Here is a 24333-nt window from a genome sequence, read left to right on the forward strand (position 1 = left end):
AGTCACTACCACTACTAGGATCCTGAGAGAAAACACAACACAGCAACCAAGAAACAATGTTAGGGTTAAATAAAGCTTCCAGCTAACTCACACCCTAACTCTAGTTTCCGCTTTACCAATCAACACTTTCCGTAGACTATACCTAATAGTCTAACTCAACTCTATATGAGTCGAACTCTCTCGCGATATAAATGTATTCCCAAAATACCCCTTTTAAAACCTAACTTGTCTTAGGGACTAGATCCTGTAGCTCTGATACCAACTTGTGATGCCCTCAATCTCGGGGTTAGGAAATGAGGACTCACACACCTCTAATCTAATAATTAAATATGCATAAACAGCGATTAACCACTAACAGGATCAACAGGATAAAGTCTGAGACAAGATCACAACTACCAATCACAAAATATAACTTACAAACCCAAAATATTATTAAATAAACAATATCGATTCCGGCTGGGAACCGACATATAACCCATTGTATCTTTATACACCTCTTTCTAGGCGCGAGTTCACTCATAAACACCACTACCTGCTCTGGCAACCGAAAGCCCTCAACACGGTAGAGACCACCAGGTACGCTCTTACGAGCAGTGCGCCTAAGCCTGGCCATCTTCTTGCTTAACTGCCATGGTTAGATTAAGACAAAACAATGAGTATAAAACTCAGCAAGTAACTATATAGCAGTTCTACAATATCAAATCACAATATGCTTTATCAAACTAGGGCATTCGACTTTAATTAATCTAAGTGGCAGATTTCCATCTTTTTGGGTTAAGGAAAGGTTTCTGAAGAATAGTAAGGGCTTTCAAGGAAACAAGGCTCAAAGCAGGACGAAAGCCGACATTCATCACAAATCATTATAGGATCAAAATAGATCTTTCGATAGAGGAAAGCAACAGTATTTCAAGATATAGAATCAATCATATGATCAACAATTTCAAGAATCAGGGTTCTCGAGCTTTAAGCTCCACAATGACATAATCAACTCTTTTCAAAGCAATATAAACCATTTTCATTTTCAAAATCAATTTACTGAACAAAAGTTTCAGTTCCCTTTTTAAATAATCACTTAGAACCCTTGATTGGATCACTTTATCTTTCCATTTCATTATATACGGGTGATCAGCCCGTATCGACCTCCATTCCGGTCTTTAAGGTACCAATCGACATAATTTCAGCCTTAAGTTGGACTAGTCCCACTAACCTCTTACCATGACTGGACAAGAGTCACTAGCCTCTTACGTCCCAATCCAATCCATCAGGAATTCATTTGGAAAACCTAGAGTTGGAAAAACAAATAGGTTTTCTAAAATTCATTTTATCATTACCAAGCATTTGAAATCATTCGGACTCTTTCAAGTCGAAACTCATTCTTAAATCAGATTTTAAGGAAACAAAGTTCAGGGAGTGATTCAAAGGTACGCAATGAACAATTCACAAGAATTCTGTATCAAGGATAACAAGGCACTAAATTAGAAGGATCAACATTGATATAGGGATCAATAGGGTGATCAAGAGAAACAGGGTATCATTAAACAGGGTTAACAAGGATAATCAAAAGGTTCAATATAATCCATGGCTTAATAGGTACTTGAACAGAAAGACAGATTATCAAAGGGTGAAATCAATGGGATTATCAATAACAGGTTATCAAGAACAAGGGTACTTCAAATCAATATCAGGGTTTCATAAAGCAAGTGTTTCATATTTTAACAGTTCAATACTCTACATGGTATGAACAACATTCTCTTTATAACCGTTTATACAAGTAATCAGAGTTACTTGCCTGGATTTGCTTTCCTGAAAGTTTAACTACTGCCACATAGTAAATCCTTTCCTTTCCTAGCCCGAATGCCCTCACGCTCCGAATCTACAATAAAACCAAAAATCTTAATTAGATTCCCAACTCTCGTTCCCGGAACGATCACTTTATACGATAACTCGATTATATCTTTGACTCGAGCATACGAATATAGCTTATACATATAAGCACATAGCATATCCCTTTCTCGTAGTTTTTATATCCTTATATACTTAACCATCAAAGCGCACTCGCTCGACCTTGGCTATTTCTCAACTCACACTAACACGACTCTTTTACGAGTACAAGACATATTCACAACCAAACATTTACGTTCATAACTATCACTTATATCCTTTAAAATCAATCAACTTAGTTCCCTTTTCTTTTGTTCCTTAATTCGAACCACATATTATAATTCAGCAAACAAATTCATAGATATTTACTTATACACCTTCAATCATCCTTTTAATCATAAAAACCAAATATTTTGACTTTCATTCCCTATGGCTTATTCGGCCTTATCACACAAAATTAACCAAATACTCACTTTAAAACACGTAACTCATTTAAAACCATTAAAGAATCATCCTCCTTTCTTTTAATCATAGAAATTTGAATCATAAATATATATATACAATCAAATTTCTCAAAATTACACCATGCATCCTTAATCATAGCATAATCCAACTCATCATTATATCAAACACTTTATTCTTATCAATTAAACCGACTAAATTTCCTTAACACAATCCAAGAATTTCACCTAAATTTCAACATGCATCCACTTATTCATCAAATTAATCCCCTTTTTAACTCAATTTCATTCGGCAAAACTCAAACTTACATCTCAAAGACAAATCAATGACATGCACATCTCGGGTGAACACACACACCGAGCACCCACAACACACACACACATCGACATGCAAGTGGGTATACACACATGCACACACTTCTACCTACAAATAAGTGTTTAACAAGAAGATTTAGGGATGATTGATGTGTTTGATCAAAGAAAAGAGAGGTATACCGAGAGAGATTGAAGAAAGCCGAGAGAGAGAGAGAGAGGGTTCGAGTGAGAGAAGGAGAGAAAAGAGAGAAGAGAGAAATGATGTCACGGGAGCAAGAAGAAGAAATAAAAAGAAGGGAGTGAGGTTATATAGCACTCAAAAACAAGGGCACTTTGGTAAACTTCTAATTCCTTTATCATTCTTACTTGTCCATCTTTTTACTAAAATAAAACAAGGACTAAATATAAAATATATCTCTCTCGGGAAGTCAAGAATTATTGAAAATGACATTTTTAACACGTAGGCCTCGAAATTAGCTTTTTATCCATTACTCATAATAAGAAAAATTGAGCGAACGGTTGATTTTATATGAATTTCGCAAACTTGCTTTAATAATTACATTTTCCACATAAAATCAATTTAAAAATGCAAAGACCAACAATTAAATTCACTCATCATTTTTAAAAAGTCTCTAGGACCACTACGAAGATAACAGAACAGATTCCATATTTTTATCCTTCTCGGATGATTTTATAAAAATGCGCGAAGGTTAATTAAACCTTTATTTAAATCACGTAATTCCTTTAAAATTCACAAAATTGACACAGAACACATAGTCATGCACTCAGTCAAACAATCACACATATACAGTCACATAACGACTCAGGTCTGATCATAGATTCTATCCCTTTCTAATCTTTATCCTCTTTTACGCGTACCGGGGCATGTTCAACCTGACGGCCCGACGCTCAGCGTTTCGATTACGTTTCTCAATATCTTACCAATCAACACGTCACTTGAGACGAAATACTTTATTTACTCATTCATTCATTCAATCATACATAATTCACATTTTATATTCTTTAATTCCATATTAGGACGGGTTCCGTTCTACCTGACGATCCGACACCGCAGCTTAACTTCTAAGTTGACTCTTTAAATTGGAACGTCTTTATTCACGCTCCTTAACTCTAGTATACATATAAGACAAATAATCATCACTTAGTCACGTAATTATAATCACATCACATAACACATTCTTTATTTACTTAATTACGACGCAAAATTCTTAGTCGTCAAATATTTGTTGATCAAGTCTTGTAATTTATATATATCAAATTATTCTAAATGAGAATATATAATCTCGAAAGCATGATGAGATATAATTTTAATAAATTTATCTTAAAATTTGAGAAGAACCGGTAAGTTAACTGTTCCTCAAACTACATTCATGAAATGGTAATCATAATATTTGTGTAAGTCTTCAAATTTTATTTGCAAGAGTCATTTTCTTGTATTTCCACGAATCTTTACTTTTTAATGCCGTGTATAGCTTCTTCTTGTTTGCCCAACTCAAATGTAAAATTTCTGATTCAAGGACACTTTATATTCTATATAACTACGGAGTTACAAAAAAGTGGCATAACTTTTAGGGTTTGGACATGCTTATACAAAAGTCCTCTTTAACTTGCAATTGTTTTCTTTCGTGAATATTATGTTAGTTTACCAAGTTAGCTAGAAAGTACCCTGCAGGGCAGATGGAAATTTCGGATCAGGTCATGTCCTGTTTATTTTAAACGATTTTGAGGGTAAAATTAATTATAAAAGAAGAAAATAAAACTATACCAAAAGCTCAATGCGAAAAATCCCACAAGAGTTTATTGTGAAAACAAAAGTTTTTACCAAAGTGGTGAATGTGAAAATACTTGACAACGAAGATGACGATGAGGAAAAGAGAAGGAAAATAAAATTATTGATGAATTGCAAAAGAGATTTTATGACAAAGAAGAAGATTTAGTAGAATCTCAAACAAACTTGTAATCCGGAAACTTTAACAACGGGTAATTCTGTTTTAATAATAAAATCTGTTTTTAGCAAATTCATTATCCTAATTAAATTTACATACTCATTCGGTCTCACTCAATTGTTTATATTGAGTTTGGCCACGGGGTTAACAAAAAGCATGAAATAGTGCAGTAAAGTTTTGAATTGTAAAAAATTGAGAGAGATATTTTTCAAATGTAAAGAATTTAAAGTGATATTAACGATGTGTAAAGAAATGGATGAATAAATGAAATAATTGACTGTTATAAATATATGAAAATAAGGGAATAACAAGTAAAACATATCCTCTTAAATTAAATATTGGTAGTTACTTGTCTGAAACAAAGAAAAATTGAATATTAAATTTTAAAATAATTTATTTGAATTTATGTATTACAAATAAATATTACATGAAATTTGCAATTTTATAATTGTGACCTCAGTGATAAATGATTACTGGACAGTAATGAAGTGCAAAAAGCGACCATGCGTGCGTTAGTGGTCGCCTGATCACTGTTGGACGCATTATAAATTTTTGGTGCTCATTAAATCATTATTTCAGCAGTTCATTCTTTATTGAAGGAAATAAACTCTTAATCTGTGTTTGGTCGGTCCAAAATTCATCTAATATTAGTTCCGTTTCTCCAAACCACAATTTATTTTTAATATAAATTTTTATTTTACATCTTATAACTCATAAGTTACTCCCTGGACCAATATTACATTTCTCGTTTTTACTTTTTACACTATTCGTCGTAAAAGATTGACTACTAATTTACGTCTAATCTATAAAATCAAATATAGTTATTAGTGATATTGTTGAATTCATATTTATGAGTAATTTAATACAATAAAGTTTTTATATTTAATACTAATACGAAATTAAATATATTAACAATCAAAATTGTGCATTGACAAACGTATCCAAGACAAACGGGACACCTTTTTAGGGACGGAGAGAGTAATAATGAAACTCTTACTACTTTTCTTTTCTTAGAACATTTTCAATGATCAAAAACTTTTAGCTAAAATTATATTAAATATAGTATAAATAGATATTATAGAGATCATGTAAAAAATTATTATGATTACCCATATTTATTGAACCTATACATATTATAATTAAATTATACGTCATATATTATCATATTAAAATATTTTTCTTTTGTTAACTAATTACACACTTTAGAGGTGTACATAACTCGATCAACCCGCCCAACTCAATCTGAACCAACATTATTTTAACCGATCCAAAACCGACTTTTCCCAATCCGAAACATAGTTGAGTTAAAAAAATGTCAACTTAATTTAATTAGGTCGTATATGGGTTTCAATATTTTTTAACCGGTACAACCCAATCCCGTAAATAAATTGAAGGTCTCTTCCAATTTGGTATATTTTTTATCGTAGATAACTCGCAGCCGATACCCTTCGGGTGCGCACTGATAAAACCTCCGGGCTCACACAATATTCGGCAAATCATGTGAACCAAGATAAACCGCATTTAAGTGACATGTTCAAACTCATGAGGCATAATCATAAATTCTTCTTCCGTGTGATTCAAAAATGTGACCAAGAAGATAGTTATCTTATCTTTAACCAACCGAGTCAACTCTTACGAGACAATTGTTGATATTTGTAATTCATTATCCCTCAAATTACTCTCACGTTAACTAAAAATGTAAAACCAATTTAAGTATAGTGTATTAAGTAGCAATTAATTATTCAAATAGATTCCTTCGTACAGAAAAACAAATGAGAATTTTAAGTATTTTAGACTTTAATTCGGTGTATTCTATAATTATTAATTTTAGTTTTATATATTTAGTAAACCGATCAAACTGATCCCAATCAAAGTATTATAAATTGAATTGGGTTATGATTTTTTTTTATGGGTTGGGTTACAACTTTGACAATCGGATTAAATTGGGCTAGGTTGTAAAATTTCAGTAAACCGTCCAATCCGAACCGTGTACATCCCTAACACACGTACACACCGGAGATTGAACTCTTGACCTTCCAAAAGGAGGTACAAGAGCTCAACCGCTACACTTACACTTCGTGGGCAAAATTAAATATTTTATTTACAACAACTGAAAATAATAACAACGTACAATTTTAAAATATAGTCAAACTCCGCTAACAAATTCAACAAATTTTACATAATTATCATTTTATACTATTTTAAATAGCATCGGAGATGCTTTTATCGAAGTATTTTTCGGGTCATTTTGGTTTACGTTAGGGACGTAATCGAGCCGAGTCGAACACTGTCAGATTCGGTTCGAACTCAATTAAAATAGTTCGGGCTCAAGTTCGGGTCGTAAAAAGTTCAGTAGACTCGAGTTCGGCTCGAAATCTCACTTAATATTAATAAAAACTCAAAATATGATCGGTTGATCTCGAGGTCGCCTTGAGTTCGATTCGATAATAAATAAATAATAATGTTAAAAATTTATTTAAAAATGTCTTTATAATAAATAAAATAAAATAATAGAGGCTCGATAAGGCTCGCGAACCTTATAAGCTGATTAATTTGAAACTCGAGTTCAGATCGGTTAAAATTTTTAAAAGCTCGAGCTCAATTATTTCCGAACCAAATTTAAATTTTTTATGAACCGGTTTCGAATAGCTCCGGATAATTTAACTAGACCCAATTTGCACAAACACCCCAGGAACTCCAAGGACAACTCAAAATATTATGATTACCATAAGACATGGGCCCCATTACAGCTAAAAATAAAAACAGTTTTTACTTGAGTAATATCAAAATAATTTGCAACACTGAAATTTGCTTCCAATACAACTTCAAGATAAATATAAATAAAAAATTTATTTTTTACATAGTTTACGATAAATACAAATTCATAACTTTTTTTGTTAAGATTTCTTAATTTTATTAGTAATTGTTGGCAGCCACAAAAAATTGGTAAAAAAGGAGTCCATTCAGAAAATATAGCAGTTAAGGATACCACCTCTTTTTAGCCCCCTCACCCCATCAAAACACACACACACACGCACTAAATTTATACATAGTACTTGCATACAATTTTCTGTATGTAAATATCCCAGTGCCCATATATAAATACACAGATATAGAGAGAGAAACCCACAACATTTTTCCAGATAGAAGGAGGAGAGAGAGAGAGAATTTCACAAAAACTGCTCCCTCCCCCTTCCCCACTTACCCAAATTCTCCCTCTAACTTGGGCTTTTTTGGGTAGTTTTTTTAACTGTAATTTAAAGGCTCTTTTAAAGATCTCTCTGTGTTTATGTATTTTTATGTAGAAGGGGCATTGATAAAGAAGAGAATTATTGGCATTCTGGGGGCTGTCTGGATTGTATTTGGGTCCTCATAATGCCTTTTCAAAATTACAAAAAGACTGATGATTTTTGTCAAGATTTTTGTGGCAAGGTATTTTTGCATTAGCCCTTTTGTTTCGTTTTTGTTTTTGAATTTAAAGTCTGTGTCTTTATTGATTCTTGGTTGTGGCTAATTTGTACTTGTTGGTTTTTTTTTAATATTTGATTAGGATTTGTTTGGTTGGGTTTGGTATTGAATTTGATTAGTAAAGTGAGTTGGGCTATAATTTATGTTTGATTGATTGTGTTCTGCATTGCAATATTGTTGGCTTGGGTTGATTTTGAATTGCTTACATGTTTTTAAGACAAATGTATGAGTTGTTTGATGTTTGTATGAATGCTATGTTTAAGAGTCTTATCTTTTTTTTTGCATTTGTGTAAGTATGTTGTTGAGCCCTTCTTGGGATGTTGTGATTCTGTAGGTTTCTTTGTATATTGTGTTTGTGTTTGGCGGAGATTGTATGCCTTCCTGAAGTTACTCTGTCTATGTATTTGATCTTTTTAGGGGATGTTTGTATAGTTTAGAGACGTTGTTGGTTTGGTTTAAACATGAATTGAAGTTTAGGACTCAAGAGTATTGAGGTTTTTTTAATGATATTAATTTTTTTTCAAGTGATTGAAGTTGTTATACAAGTATCTAGGACCTTTTATCTGCGCCCTTTTTTTGCTATTGATGGTTTGAACTATTTGTTGAATGTCGCGATTCTGGTGGAATATAACGGTGTTGAAAAATTAAAGTTAAAATCTTATGTTGTTTTCGTAGGTATTTGTAAGATATTTTACATTGTTTTCTATCTGCAGGATTCATCACGGCCTGCATTGTTGACGAGACTTCGGTGCATGCTGCATGGGGCAGACCTAAGGATTTTCATGTTGTTATTTCTGATTATTCCGTCATGCATCATTGGTATATATGTTCATGGACAAAAGATTACATACTTCCTGCGACCCCTCTGGCAGTCTCCACCTAAACCCTTCATTGATATACCTCACTACTATAATGATAATGTGACTATGGAAACTCTTTGTAACCTTCATGGTTGGGGAATACGTGAATATCCTCGGCGAGTATATGATGCTGTTCTGTTCAGTAACGAAGTTGATATGTTGACAATTCGATGGAAGGAGTTGTATCCTTATATTACTCAATTTGTTCTTCTTGAATCGAATTCAACGTTTACGGGATTGCCCAAGCCCCATTATTTTTCTATTCATCGGGATCAGTTTAAATTTGTTGAGCCACGATTAACATATGCAACAATTGGGGGAAGATTCAAGAAAGGTGAAAACCCATTTGTGGAAGAAGCATATCAGAGGGTAGCACTAGACCAACTTCTCAAGATTGCAGGTATAGAGGATGATGATTTATTGCTTATGTCTGACGTCGACGAAATCCCCAGTAGCCACACGATTAATTTATTGAGATGGTGTGATGAAATTCCCCCTGTTATTCACCTTGAACTGAAGAACTATTTGTACTCCTTTGAGTTTGAAGTTAAGCACAAAAGTTGGAGAGCTTCAGTTCACAAGTACGAGAAGGGCAAGACTAGGTACGCACATTATCGTCAGAGTGATCTTCTATTGGCAGATTCAGGTTGGCATTGCAGCTTTTGTTTCCGTCTAATTAGTGATTTTATATTTAAGATGAAAGCTTACAGCCATACAGATCGAGTAAGGTTTTCTCATTACCTGAACCCTGAAAGAATCCAATCTGTCATTTGCAATGGAGCCGATCTTTATGACATGCTTCCAGAGGAGTACACATTTAAGGATATTATTTCGAGGATGGGAAATATCCCACATTCTTATTCGGCCGTTCATCTACCTTCGTATATACTAGAAAACGCTGATATGTACAGATATCTTTTACCCGGAAACTGTATAAGAGAAAGTGGTTGACATATATAGCTTCCAGTTGTGGCAGTAGAAGGACTTTCTTGATTTGGAGACGCGGGCTCTATGTTTCGCCAACGCATATGAGGGTCATTCTCTGTACGTGATATCTGCAGTGAAGCATTAACTTGGAAAAATAGGCGATTCTTTGAGGAGATGCTGGGAAGGCTTGGGATGGTACCTGACATGCTAGATGTCGTTAGATGTCGTTCTTGGCATTCAGAGGATCGAGTAAAACTTTGTGCTGGACATCTTGGATGGAGGCATCTTCTTTTTGCCAGACCCTGCGTCCATTGTTTTTGTATGAAAGTTTGTGAGATAAATATTAACTTTAGATTAAATAACATCTCTTCGCCTCTCTTCGCCTCTATTTTATGCTGCTGGCCCTGGGGTGAGAATCTTTTAGTCTTGTTTTTGTTTACCTCTTACGATTCTGTTTTTATATTTATTACACATAGACTTGTCCTTTCTTTTCCTGGTTCTGCTCATCTTTAGTAACTGTTGGTGCTGTTATCCATATTTGCCCTTTGTTCGGTAACAATGAGATAAATTAAAAATTAAATAAAAGCTGAGTTGTAACTTATTACTACTATATATCAAATGGAATACTTTGCTACCTATCATACGGGTAACTAGAGATCATCTTCATGCCATGTACAAGACTACAAGTATCTAATATCTTTACCAAACTTTGCAGCCTATTTTTCTGATGTAAGATTTTAAGTATGATAAACTTAAATATTATAATATGATAACTTCAATCCCTATTGATTTTGCTAATTCAGATAAAAACTACAGATATCAACAAAATAGTAAAAAATGTAAAATAATTATTTTTGAAAAGCGTAAATATAATGGGACAAATGTTCAAGAAACATCACAAATACATATGGAGCATCTTGCAACAAGGAGCTCAAATGTTAAGAATAGATGATTGTAAAATTGCTGATGACTGGACTTTTTAATCGCTGTCCCAAATTTCATCAGCTTCTTTAGCAGTTCTCATCTTACTATATTCTCCACTATTCTTATTTTTCTGACCAACAGTTTCTGTTTTCTCGCTTCTATTACCATCAGTTGATGCTTCTAGTGTTTTACAGCCAGGTTCTTCATCGTCATCTGATTCCCACATCAAAATTTCAGAATCACTAAATAAATCCTCAGAAGATCGCTTCTGATCTCGGACACTGCTCCGTTGATTTTTCATCCCATTCACATGGTTTTTTGAATCATTTGTGTTGCGTGGACTCTCTTCATCACTGCTGCTCTTGTACTGATAACTTGACATTCTTGATTCTGCACTTTTAACTGTTTCACTTTTATCATCGGATTCCCACATGGCATCATCCAAGTCGGTTAACATTTCATCCGACTCTGAAACTTTTTCAGCTAGCTTTCCCCTGAATTTATCTTCATTTTTTATCTGAAACCCATCATCACTGTTGCGTTTGCCAAATTTAGCTGCCTTACTGCTTCCAGCTTTAGGTGTGGTAAATTTTTCACGAAATTTATCTGCGTTACCAGCATCAATTTCACGCTTATTAACTGCTCTAGCATAACTCGCATTCCATTCTTCATCATCATCATCATTATCCTCCTCATCCTCGGTATGGTCAATTCTCTGCCTGTTATTTTTATCTTTCCAACTCCTTGCCCCTCGTTGGCTCTCACCATCATCATTGTAGTCACCTTTGACCAGTTCAGATCTGTAACTCCTCCCGTCCATATCTTCTTTATTCCAATACCTAAGTTTGCTTGCTTCCTCTTGCTCTGCTGCTTCCTCAGCCTCCCATTCCCTATCAGCTGCATCTTCTATCTCAGCTATAAATTTGTCAAGCTCCTCCTGATCACTATCATCTTCGGGTTCTGCTTGTTTGATATTACTGGTAGACTCTGCTGCTCGTTGTTTGTCCCCATGAAAGACATACGGGCTTCCTTCTTTTTTGTCAATTGCATTGAAAAATGTTGAGGCTACTCTCTGAATGCTGGCCATGGCAACAGGATCATCGGGATTAACACCCATCCTACGGAGCTGCTGCTCCAACTTCTTTATGTTTAATTTTTGAGAATCAAGTGCTTGTTCAAATCTCGCTTTAAATAATGCCTGCACATAATAAACAATGGTGCTTACCCTCTGTGCATCAGTGGTTTGCGAAATGTGACAATACTTTCTGAAATCTCAAATAGTGTAATAGTTATCACTATCAAGTATTAACAGGCTATATTAGCAAAAAAATTATAAAAACAAGAGTATTAACAGGCTTTTCAGGTGGCAACACAAAGAAACCAATATAAACACATTCTTGTAGGACATTGCTCATGGAGTGCAGAATAACATAATATATTCAAAGCGCCCATTGCACAGACGGCAAAACTATAAACATAAAAGAAATAATAGTATGCACACCAACCTTCCTCTTTGTAAGGGTGTTAATAGGTATTAAATTCTTCGGCTGTCGATAGTTTCTACCACGAAACATGATAATAGTTTTCACATTATGTACATTTATCACAATTCCACCGCTCAACCTTGCAAGCATAGTTGCCATTTCTTTGATTTTTTCCTTGGGAAAATTATCACAGCAAACCTGCACAGTTTCATGAAATTTCCAGTGGAGGTGCATGTTTTGGACAACCCCTCCAAATACTCCACGGACACCAACAGGGACATAATTTTTGTTCCTGAAGCCAATTTTCCTGTATGCCTGGAGCTGCTCAGGAGTCAAAAGCTCTGGATCATGCCGTGGAGGTGGTAGCTCTGGTAGCTCATATTTTTTCAGCTTCTGGAGAAGCAACGCCACCTTTTTCTTGGCCTACACATATTACGAAGGAGAAAAGAGAATTACATAGTTGTAAAACTAATAGTACAAAATATGAAATATATTAAGCATTATGTCAATATTCCTCCATATTAAGAATGAAAAACATTCAGAGTATAGGTCTTGGGACATGACTAAAGCTATTATGATATATCCAACTAGGAATTAGCTGAAACCACATCATATGAATCGTACTGTTAGTTGTGGGCACAAACTGCAAAATATAGCAGTTCAACTACGTTTCTAATGCCACATCACCAGCATATATAGTTTAATAATTTGTTTGTTATAAGCTGACTGGTGATATAATGACACTCTTTATTCATAGAGGACTTAAAATTGCGATATACAAATCTTTTACTGATTTGAAGTTAAAGGTTAGTACATCTATTTTCCCCCATTGTGATCCAAATCTACGATTATGTTAGCCCTTCTTATCTATGAGCAATAACTATTTACAGAAATATTATATTATATATAAGTATAACTTAGAAATTGTCATTATCTTGAGTGTGAATAATCATATATGAATAATTTTATATTTCTTAATTTGACGCTGCACTGCACCAATGAAGTGGTTTATGACAATAGCAATTGCAATAAACCAGTTGCAAGCTTAAAATGTATACAAAACTCAATTAAATGCACAATCGTCTGAACTCTATTGAAGAATCTGCGAGAAAAAATAATTTACGTACTAATGCATATATTGTAATCCAATTATTCTATCAATCAGTATCAACACATGCTATATTGGTACCAAATAATTACAGATCTAGACTGTTACCTCTAGGTACTATAATCATGAGATAGCATAAGCAATATTATACATTTACAGAACAATGTCTTGTCTAAGAAGATAACTCTCTACAATGATTTTTTTTATCAATGAAACAAGAAACTGTTACTATTTCTAAACCTCCTGCCCAAAGTGTAACAGAAAGTTGACATCCAGTCAACTTTCTTCATCAAATGTTTGGTAAAACTACAGAAGGGGATGTCAAATTGTGGCTTACTAATATTACAGCAGCATAACCACGGCGTTAAGTAATACAAGGCTACAGCTCGAGTATTAAATATCAATCCAATATCTATATAAATCCAAGTATCAGATTTGAATTGCAGGATGCTTGGGGTTGCGGATATTCAACTACATGCAAATCATTAAAAACAAGCGATATGCAAATTTCCATATATACCATTCTTAAAGCTTATACACCAACCTAGGTCATTGTATAATAACCTAGTTTCTTAATGATGTGCTTATTATATTGATAAAAAAAAGTTCACATGACTGTAAAATCTTCATGTAGACATCGATGTTGCAAGCAAAGCTGCGGAGTGCAACATATCAACATTAGACAAGATAGAAGGAAAAGACGAAAGCAAGACCATCAATACAAAGAAATGTAACATAATAATATATAATAAACATACATTATACATGTAAACAATACCGAAATGATACCACCTCACTCTCATCTTCCGGCAGTGTGAAGTCATCAGAAGCAACTTGGTTCATTTTCAAAAGAACTCATTGTACAGAGGTACCGACTCATTTAATTACATTCATACTTTATATATGTGCCTGACTGCCTGTATCGATTACGTACTATTTTAAATAAAATGTACAATGTAGGTATGTAATTGAACTATTCAGGCTAAACGCTTATACTACAACCAACTTAATGGAGCTCTGTTATCTTAAATGTTGCACTCCAAATCAGGGCTACAGTCTAAGCTTTCATTTTTTATAAAAACCATGCCTTCATAAATTTAGTCAGCAAATGACAGACATTACATAGCTTCAACTATGTTCAACATAAGAGTATACGGTTTATCCTCTACTAACAATGATCTATCTAGCAGGTTAAATAATATGTCTTGCAGAATATAGTATTCTTGCCAAATAAAGATACTCCCTCCGTATTCAAATAATTGTCGCTTGACTTTTTGGCACACATGTTTAGGAGCTTTGACCACTTCTTTAAAAATATTTTAAAAAAAAAATTCTTTTCGTGGATTAAAGTATTGAATTGATATTTTTATTTAAGAAAAAAAATTACAAATACAATTTTAAATATGCGGTCAAAGCTCCTAAAAACGTGTGTCAAAAAGTCAAACGTCAATTATTTAAAAACAAAGGGAGTATACACTTAAGCTTGTAAAACGTTCAGATACTAAGCAAGGATCATGATTCATGAGTACAATAACCTGATATGCCTACAGAATTTAAACAAACATCAAGATAAATAATGACGTGCACAATCAAGCAGATTTGGTATAGTGAATCACTGAGCTTCAAATTACACATCAAAGCTTTAAAATCTATAACAACATATAAAGAATGACAAAAAATATATGTAAAATACCAATCAATATACGAAAGTAATATGCATCGTTACAAAGGAATTAAGACTTGAAAACATACTCTTCTGAGATTGTAAATAAGGCGCTCCTCGTCGGTCATCATCTTCTTCCTAAGTTTCTTGCTCCGCCTAATTTCCCTCAGGGTTTTACCTGATTCTTTTCGCATTCGATTCTCTACCTTACTTCTCATGCTTTTCCCCCTTGATGTAGACATTGCCCGATACCCATCAAAGCATTTCGATAAATTAATTGAAGAAACAGAGACATCAGTCGAATTCACATTGTTCAATATAATTCTTGGAGAAATATCATTGTGTACAATCACATTCCTGCAATCAATTAGTGAGTGCTTAGTTGAGTTCTTGAAATTACGGTAAAAATCAAGTCTTTACACATAATACATGTCACTATTAGAGGGAGGGAGGGAGGGAGAGCGAGGGAGAGAGGGAGGGAGAGAGGGGGGGGAGAGAGAGAGAGGGAGGGAGAGAGGGGGGGGAGAGAGGGAGGGAGAGAGGGGGGGGGGGAGAGAGAGAGAGAGAGAGAGAGAGAGAGAGTACTTGGAAGGAGAGTGGAGGATGAAGGAAGTAAGGGTTTTGATGGAATTCTTGTGAAGGTTCCTCAAAGCAAACATTTTAAAGTAAAACCTGTATATATAGATATGAATATTATTGAAAGAAATAGAAGGAGGTATAGGAATAGTGATTAAAAGACTCTTCTTGGTTCCATTTTCATACAGAGGAAATGTAGGAGGAAGAAGAAGATTTGGGGGTTTTCAGGGTTTAGGGCCGAACTGCTTCCCTGTATTTTAATCAACCATTAGGGGGAAAGAATTAGCAAAAATAAAAAATAAATGGGTGTGTTTAATTCTCGCACGGTGAATGACAAATTTAGCCTATTTTTACACAAAATTGACAAAAATAACCAATTTCTGAAAAGTTGGCCAATTTTGGCCGATGGGATACCCAACTGTCAGTGGAGTATCCACTTTATATAAGATACCCAACTGGCAGTGGAGTATCCCATATATGAAATACCCAACTGCCAGTGGAGTATCTTATACAAATTGAGATACCCAACTGACAGTGGAGTATTCAATCGGCCAAAATTGGCCACTTTTTTCAAAATGACTATTTTTGTTAAAATTTTTCAAAAATCAGCTATTTTTGTCATTTTTTCATTCTCGCATCACTCATTGTGCCCGTTTGGGAAATCTTAAAATAAGTAACTTATGACTTAAAATGAATAAGTGTGAAATAAGTGATAAGTTGATAAATACTTATAAGTTCTATAAGTGTTTGAATAAATTTACTTATAAGTCAGAAGTTTTTTTACTTAAATGAATTAAAACAAATAATTGTTAAATACAATTATCTTAGTTCATGAATCTTAAATTAGAAAATATTTAAAATTTATATTTTAAAATCAAAACTCTAGAAAAAAGTGAAAAAATGAAAATAAGTTGGAAAAAAGTACGTCACTGCCAACTTTCAACTTATCAGCTTATAAGTTGTAAATTCGGCTTATAAGTTGGGTCGACAAACACTCGTCGATAAGCTGTTACGGGCTTATAAGCCATAAGTGGCTTATAAGTATATTGCCAAACAGGCCCAATTATATTGTTACGCATTGAATTGTTATGTATCAACCGCTCTCCATTTTCCTTGTAACATCTATTCTACTGGTCTATATAAGGATGTCTTATATTTTGTTTATGATATAGAATAACAAGATTATCTCTTTCATTATTATCTAGTTCTCTCTCAATCTCTCTTATATATATTATATATAATACGTTATCAGTACGATTTGCTTATAAAATAAGGAGATCAATTTTATTTAAGTGTTGAAAGGAGATCATCAAAGTATAAATAGGTGTTGGAAATTCAAGAAGAAGAAGGATTTTACGTTATTTCAGTTTGTCCACCAGGTAAGTACACTATTTTTAGTTTACTTTGCTTCAGTTGCAATTGAATGATCTTTATGTGCTTGTTATATGTTTGATTCTTATATATTTTGTATCTTATTTATTATTCATCGGAATTTATTGAGTTTATACTCGTTGTAAAGGCTTTTTGATTATCTACAATCTTTCTTCTTTGCGTTTTTCCAAAATCTACTTATAAGTATGTCAAAATCTGTATTTTGTGTAATCTGATTGTATGATTCAGGATGATATGTAGTGACTTCTAAAATTCATATTAAATTGAATATTAGTTCAAATATTATGAGCCATACCATTCTGGAAAGATCCCGGAATTTTCTACATTTTTTGTGTTTTATACTTTTTCATATAAAATCATCTTCATAGAGTAAATTGGTATTCTTTAAAACTGATCAGATTTGACTTTATCATAATTAGCCATCTTGTACGATATTTGATTTGAGATATTGGATCAATATGTTTCATCTTTGTTTGCTTTAATAGTTCCCACCTTCCTTGATTTAATATTGAGGTAAATTATAAAGGTAAAAATGGGTGCAACGTGCTAAGACGCTAAATATACAGTAGATTGCATTCAATGTACCATTAGATTGAATTCAATGCACCATCATCATGTTATATTATCATGCGTTTTTAAATATTAATGCATATGTGTTTTCCTTGCATATTTTTAAATATTAACCGAATGTGCTTATTATAAAAGTGTTAACGAAATATGCACATGAAAGAGAACCAACCTGAGATACAGAAGAAATTCATGGGCATGAATATAAATTCATGGCCATGAATTTTTTCTGATTTTATATTATGTTTATTATACATGTGAAATATGAAATTTTGGTGAACTTCTATATTAAGATATATCATTATCTTGATATTAATGTGTATTACCCTCTCGTTTTAGTAATCAAAATATCGAATCTTACAAAGCTTGAATTCAACGCAATTCATGTCACCGGGAAAAAAATATTTGAAATAGATTCTTGATGCTGAAATCCATCTTAGTGCAATGGGCCTCGGTGACACTATAAAAGAGGTAAATAAAACCTCCAAATAAGATAAGGCAAAAACCATGATATTTCTTCGCCACCACCTTGATGAAGGATTGAAAACTGAATATTTGACTATTAAAGATCCATCAACACTTTGGAAGGATCTCAAAGAAAGATATGACCACCAAAAAATGGTGAAACTTCCTAAAACTCGCTATGATTGGCTACACTTGCGATTGCAAGATTATAAAAGTGTGAGCGAGTATAACTCTGTCATGTTTAAGATTACATTTCAATTGAAATTATGTGGCGAGAATATCACCGATAAAGATATGTAGGAAAAAGACATATTCCACTTTCCATGCAAATAATATGCTCTTGCAGCAACAATATCGTGAACGTGGATTCATAAAATATTCTGAGCTGATTTTTGTTTTGCTTCTTGCTGAGCAAAATAATGAACTTTTGCTAAAAAATCATCAAGCACGTCCAACTGGCTGAACACCATTCCCTGAAGTGAATGCGGTGACTAATAATGAATATAGAGATAATAAAACAGTTGGACATGGACATGGACGTGGACATGGACGTGCCCGTGGTCATGATTTTATGCATGATAGAGACCGTAATAAACAAAATCCCCCCAACTTTAAAAGAAAGCTGATAGTACATATAGCTCCTGCAAGGTCTAACCCTGAACTCCTAACTCCATATAGCTCCTGGAAGGACTTGTCCTGGACTCCTAACTCGGTCTAGTCCCGCGTACTGTCAGTCCTGGCTGGCCTAGTCCCGCAAACCCAGCCTTGAGAAATCCCAGCACGTGAGGCACTGGCCCAAGCACACGACAGGGACAACTGTCACACATCAATCATGGGAATAATCAGGGCACGTGTCAGTGGATTCTCAGAACATTCCTCGACCAATCCCGCGCTGACATGTGTAAGCATCCACTTCAACCAGGTGTCCTCCGCTCCCAGAACCGATGGCTAGGATTTAAAGGTACCAACCCCGAAACCCTATCCTTGGGCTATAAATAGCCCAAGAAGGTAAGGTTTTGAGTTTAATTACTCTCTCACACTCATATACACACATATCAACCCTTCATTCATATTTATCTGCATCTTCCCCAAAAGAGAGTTCTTACTCTCACACCGGAGGCGCCGCGGGACCAAAACCCCCCTTCCGGTGTTGTTTTGTAGGAACCCCACCACAACTACACCTTCACAGCGGCAAAGGATCCAGGCACGGCGTCGAAGGAGCGGCCCCGCCACCAGGAGTTATTATTTAGCGCTAGAAGGAGGGGTTCTCCATCCCTGGGTCTTGGTGCCCCCGGATTCACCTTCATCAGCAAACTCTTGAAAGAGTCCATTTATTCAACTTGTAAGAACCCAAGCAACCAACCTCTTCCATAAACATGAATGTTGTTTATTTAAGCCACGTTTGTGTGTGCTCGTCATTTTACGCCACGTTTGTGTGAGCCTTTTCGTTGATTTGAGCCACGTTTGTGTGTGCTATTGTTGGTTTTGATCGCTTTAGAACCCCGATTTTGCTTTAGTTTGCATATTGCCTTTGTGTTTATAACCCCGCTATACTTGTTCTGCCACCTCGTTAAGTAGTCCCAGGGAGCTATTTGTTGGTGTTTGTTATTATTCTGGGTAGTTTTTGCAATTTTTAAAAAGCAACCTCAGATCGATATTTTCTATAGCATATTGTTGTTAGTTGTTGTTGGTATTGTTGAGAAATGGCAAGATCGGGAAAGCATACTTCTGGGAGACCATCTGCTAGCGCTCAGGTCCAGGAGCCGAACCACTCCCAGGCCCTTGATGCGGGATCCGAAGTGTTCCAGGAGCAACCATTGCAACACACTCCCATCGTGGAGAGAATTGTAAACACCAGAGACGTCAGAAGCCTTATTGAGCTTAACCAATACAAGTACACCAATGTCCCAGTAGCCGAAGAGCACATGGCCAACCTTACAAGTGATGAACTAGCAGAAGCAATCAGGCTCTACAGGCAGGAGCAAACCCGGCTCCAGGAAGAAGCCAAACTTGAGGAGGAACCGGAGGAGTCCGGGGACTCCCAACAATCTAAAAGATCTGTGTTTGACCAAATTGGAGCCAAGGGGAAGAAAAGAAAAAAAGATCAAGGCAATAAAAAAGAAACAGAAGCTGCTAAGCAGAGAAAGTTGGAAGAGGTGCGGGAGCAAATCAAGAAAGAGGAAGAAGCAAAGCTTGAACTAAAGATCCAAATGAGAATGTATTTAGAAGAAGAGAAACTACTGGCCAAGTCCAGGAGCAAGAGAACCTGAAGAGACCCTACTCCAGAGCTAAATTCTGATGATGAAGAAGAAGAAAAGTAGAAGGACCTGAAAGATATGATCTATGAATTGCAAAGAAAGATGGACAGAGACTCAGGAGTAGAAATTGGAGAAATATTAACTCTCTTTAGCCACTCCTTAGAGGCCATTTCCCGGCAGCGGGACTTGAAGCATTACAACTTTGATTTCTTTGATGGTCTAGGAGACTCGGTGGAGCACCTGGACTACTTTGAGCAGATAGCACAGATATATTACTACAATGACTTGACAAAATCAAGATTCTTCGCTTCAACTCTTAAGGGAGGGGCCCAAAGATGGTTCAGCAGAATCCCCTCCCGCAGCATCCATAGTTGGAAGGAATTATGCGCTTCCTTCCTTCAAAGATTTCGGGCAAACAAAATGCACGAAATGCACATGTGTCACCTGGAGACAATCCGGCAGCATGACAATGAGTCCCTCTCTGCATACATGCGCCGGTTCCAGGAAGGAATCAACAAAGTCTCAAGCTTGGATGAGAGAGAAGCTTTGAGAATTTTCAGGAGAAAGTTGGACCCAGAGCACAATGAGAGATATATCGTGGAGCTAATTAATAAGGAGTCACAAAGTCTGGCAGCAGCTTACTCCATGGATGCCAGATTCGTAAAGGAAACAGATGTGCTCCAGGCAATGAGGATGACCCGGAATGGGGGGTCCAGGAGTAAAAACACTGATGACCGACCGAAAGGGGGTCACCATCAGGATAAGAAGTTCAAGCAAGGCAACCAAATCCAAGAAAGATAAACTACTCCGGTTTTCCAGAGACTTGGTCCTAAGCAGGAGTCAAACAGCGATCAAGGACCCGCGAAGCAACCCCGGGAGCCAAAGCAGGAGCCGGACTGGACTCCTCTCAACATGATCCGGGAGGAAATCTTGAAAGAGGTAAAAGACAAGCCTTTATATTATCCTCCGAAACCAATGCAAACTCCTCCGGAAAGCAGGCCTTACAATAGGCAGTGTGATTATCATGTGACACATGGTCACAAGACCGAGAACTGCTTATCACTCAAGTACTTCATTGAGGACCAAGTGAAGAAAGGAAATATGAACAAGTACTTAGTCCGGGATAGCAACAACAGGGGAGAAGCAGAATAGAGGGAAGAATATAGTCAATGTAGTCCTAGGAGGCTCACACTCCCTACCTCGGAGCCCGGACTTCGGCGAAGAAGTGCTCTCAATTCAATCACTCCTAGACCTGGTGATATCCTTCAGCAGTAAGGACTACGAAGGAGTCAACCCTCATCATAATGCAGCTTTGGTTGTCACTTTGGACATCTTTGATAATGAAGTAAGAAGAATGCTCATAGACAATGGTTCCTCAGTAAATATTCTCTTCAAGCACACAGTGGATCGAATGCAGTTAGGGAGCGTCTGCTCAAACGAGTTGCGGGAGGACCCACTCTATGGGTTCGGCAACAACTTAGTCTCGATCCAAGGAATTTTATATATGCCAGTCATTTTTGGAACTGCTCCTAACCAAGTGACTCATGTCATCAAGTTTTATGTAATCAACGCTCCTTCGTCATACAACGGAATAATTGGCAGATCAGCTATAACCATGATGCAAGCGATAACTTCAATCTCCCATCTCAAGATCAAGTTCTCAACCCGAACAGGAGTCGGGGAAATAAAAGGAGATTATGAAGTTGCTGAAACATGCTACACCCAGGGGTTAGTGATGGCAGAAACCCACCAGGATAACAAAAGGAAGGAAACAGTCCTTCGCAAGCAACAAAGCATGAAGAAGCACCGACCCCGGACAAGGGAAGAAGCAACAAAAGAAGTACAACTCATTAAGTCAAGTCTGGAGGAAGAAGCAAATATAACAAGTCCGGAAGGACCGGCAAGCAACCAAGTCATGGTAGTGGACAAGGCAAATCAGGTCCTAGACCAAGCCAGTCCTACCATGCAGGAAACCAAGGAATCTGAACAAGTAAACTCATATCTGAAGAAGAACTCTGAAGCCCGAATTCATCAAATAGTTTCAAATAAAGAACAAGCAAAAATCGAAGCTGCAGTAGAAACAGAAGAAGTCCAGGTTGATGAGAGCAGTCCTAACAAAAAGGTGAAAGTTAGATCAGGACTCGAGGAGTCCTTCAAGGAGAGATTAGTGTCCCTGCTCCGGTAATATAAAGATGTTTTTTTCCTGGAGTCCAAGAGACACGCCCGAACTACATGAGTCCATAGCAATACACAGCTTGGATGTCAACCCAAACAGAAAACCAATCAAACAGAAGAGAAGAAATTTTGCCCCGGAGAGGCAAAAAGCCATAGACGAAGAAGTGGAGAAGCAACTCAAAGCAGGAATCATCAAAGAAATCAAATATCCGGAGTGGCTAGCTAATGTTGTTATGGTGAAGAAGTCCAACGGTAAATGGAGAATGTGTTGGAACTACACCGATCTGAATGATGCATGCCCGAAGGACCCATACCCTCTCCCAAATATTGATCAACTGATAGATGCCACCTCCAGACACATCATGCTAAGTTTCATGGACGCCTTCTCCGGATACAACCAGATCAAGATGAACCCGAAGGACATACCTAAGACAACATTCATAACTCATAGAGCAGTCTATGCTTATGTGATGCTGCCCTTCGGACTAACAAGCGCATGATCAACGTACCGAGAGCCATGAACAAGATATTCAAGTCCCAGAGTGGGAGGAACTTGGAGTGTTATGTTGACGACATGATTTCTAAATCAACAACTATATCAGGACATGTGGAAGATCTGAAGGAGTGCTTTTACAACCTAAGGAAGAACCAAATCAAGCTAAATCCGGAGAAATACATCTTCGGGGTAGGAGCAGGCAAATTCTTAGGATTCATGATCAGCAACAGAGGAATAGAAGCCAATCCGGAGAAGATAAAAGCAATCCAGGAGATGAGGGCTCCCAGGACACAAAAAGATGTGCAGAAGCTAGCAGGATCCCTAGCAGCACTCGGGAGATTTGTCTCAAAGCTAGCAGAAAGGTGTTTACCATTCTTTGATTTAATCAAAGGAGCAAGCAATAGGAAAGAGGTGAACTGGAGTCCGGAGTGCCAAAAGGCATTTGAGGAAATCAAGTCTTACCTCTCTCAGCCACCAGTCCTAACTAAAGCTCAGCCAGGAGAGCGTCTCTATTTATACTTGTCAGCAGGAGGACAAGCCGTAGAAGCTGCCCTAATCAGGGAAGAGAATGGAAAACAACAACCAGTTTACTATATAAGCCAAGTCCTCAAAGACGCAGAAACAAGATACCCAAGATTGGAAAAGTTTGCCTTTGTATTGGTCATAACTTAAAGAAAACTCAGGCACTACTTTCAGGGAAGAGAAATCAGAGTGGTGATAAATCAGCCCCTAAGGAAAATAATTCACAAGCCAGATGTCTCGGGAAGACTTGTCAATTGGGATGTGGTGTTGAGCCAGTTCAATTTAAGCTTCATTCCCAGGACTGCCATTAAAGCTCAAGCACTTGCAGATTTCATAATCGAATGCAACTTCCCAGAAGAAAAGCCAGAACCAATGAACATGGATCTGGAGCCAGAAAAAGATGCAAGTCCAGGAACCTGGACCTTGAAAGTAGATGGTTCTTCAACAAGCGAAAGGTCAGGAGCCGGACTCATACTCAAGAAGGATTCACGATTCAAACAGCTATATCTTTCGGCTTCCCCGCAACAAACAATCAGGAAGAATATAAGGTGTTGATTGCAGGACTAAAGCTCTCCAGGACTCTGAGGGTCCAGGACTTAAAAATCTACAGCGACTCCCAGATAATGGTCAAACAAACAAATGAAAAATGCATAGCAAAAGACCCTACTCTGGCGAAGTACCAAGCATTGGTTCAAAGTTACTTAGCCTCAATACCAAACAATCAAGTACTTCAGATATATCGAGAAGAAAATGAAGAAGCGGATATTCTATCCAAATTAGTTCGGAACTCATCAGATCTGGACTGCTCAGTTTACTTTGAAGAA

General features: G+C 36.2%; 3 protein-coding genes across 3 annotated transcripts; 2 read left to right on the plus strand and 1 right to left on the minus strand.

Annotated features, from left to right (window-relative positions):
* The first annotated feature begins 7625 nt into the window (after positions 1–7625).
* On the plus strand, positions 7626–10372 carry LOC141686957 (uncharacterized). The gene is made up of 2 exons (XM_074492073.1): positions 7626–8056; positions 8806–10372. The coding sequence occupies exons 1-2, from the start codon at positions 8000–8002 to the stop codon at positions 9901–9903; spliced, it is 1155 nt and encodes a 384-aa protein (XP_074348174.1). The 5' UTR covers positions 7626–7999; the 3' UTR covers positions 9904–10372.
* Positions 10373–10706: 334 nt separating this feature from the next.
* Positions 10707–15881, minus strand: LOC141687294 (CRM-domain containing factor CFM9, mitochondrial). The gene is made up of 4 exons (XM_074492512.1): positions 15644–15881; positions 15148–15415; positions 12309–12710; positions 10707–12001 (listed from the first exon to the last, which is right to left on the minus strand). The coding sequence occupies exons 1-4, from the start codon at positions 15715–15717 to the stop codon at positions 10859–10861; spliced, it is 1887 nt and encodes a 628-aa protein (XP_074348613.1). The 5' UTR covers positions 15718–15881; the 3' UTR covers positions 10707–10858.
* Positions 15882–20418: 4537 nt separating this feature from the next.
* Positions 20419–21468, plus strand: LOC141685091 (uncharacterized). The gene is made up of 2 exons (XM_074490217.1): positions 20419–21000; positions 21136–21468. Exons 1-2 carry the CDS (start codon positions 20419–20421, stop codon positions 21466–21468), a joined length of 915 nt encoding a protein of 304 aa, XP_074346318.1.
* The last annotated feature ends 2865 nt before the right edge of the window (positions 21469–24333 follow it).

The sequence above is a fragment of the Apium graveolens genome, chromosome 9, assembly GCF_009905375.1.
Source record: "Apium graveolens cultivar Ventura chromosome 9, ASM990537v1, whole genome shotgun sequence".
Taxonomy (NCBI): domain Eukaryota; kingdom Viridiplantae; phylum Streptophyta; class Magnoliopsida; order Apiales; family Apiaceae; genus Apium; species Apium graveolens.

Bases quoted from the DNA above. Each gene is read 5' to 3' on its own strand.
- LOC141686957 (XM_074492073.1), top strand. From the start codon at position 8,000: ATGCCTTTTCAAAATTACAAAAAGACTGATGATTTTTGTCAAGATTTT. The intron at 8,057-8,805 runs GTATTTTTGCAT...TTCTATCTGCAG, and splicing joins GTCAAGATTTTTGTGGCAAG to GATTCATCACGGCCTGCATT.
- LOC141687294 (XM_074492512.1), bottom strand. From the start codon at position 15,717: ATGTTTGCTTTGAGGAACCTTCACAAGAATTCCATCAAAACCCTTACT. The intron at 15,416-15,643 runs GTACTCTCTCTC...AATTGATTGCAG, and splicing joins ATCCTCCACTCTCCTTCCAA to GAATGTGATTGTACACAATG. The intron at 12,711-15,147 runs GTATGTTTTCAA...TAATATGTGTAG, and splicing joins TTATTTACAATCTCAGAAGA to GCCAAGAAAAAGGTGGCGTT.
- LOC141685091 (XM_074490217.1), top strand. From the start codon at position 20,419: ATGGACAGAGACTCAGGAGTAGAAATTGGAGAAATATTAACTCTCTTT. The intron at 21,001-21,135 runs GCAATGAGGATG...CCGGTTTTCCAG, and splicing joins AGGAAACAGATGTGCTCCAG to AGACTTGGTCCTAAGCAGGA.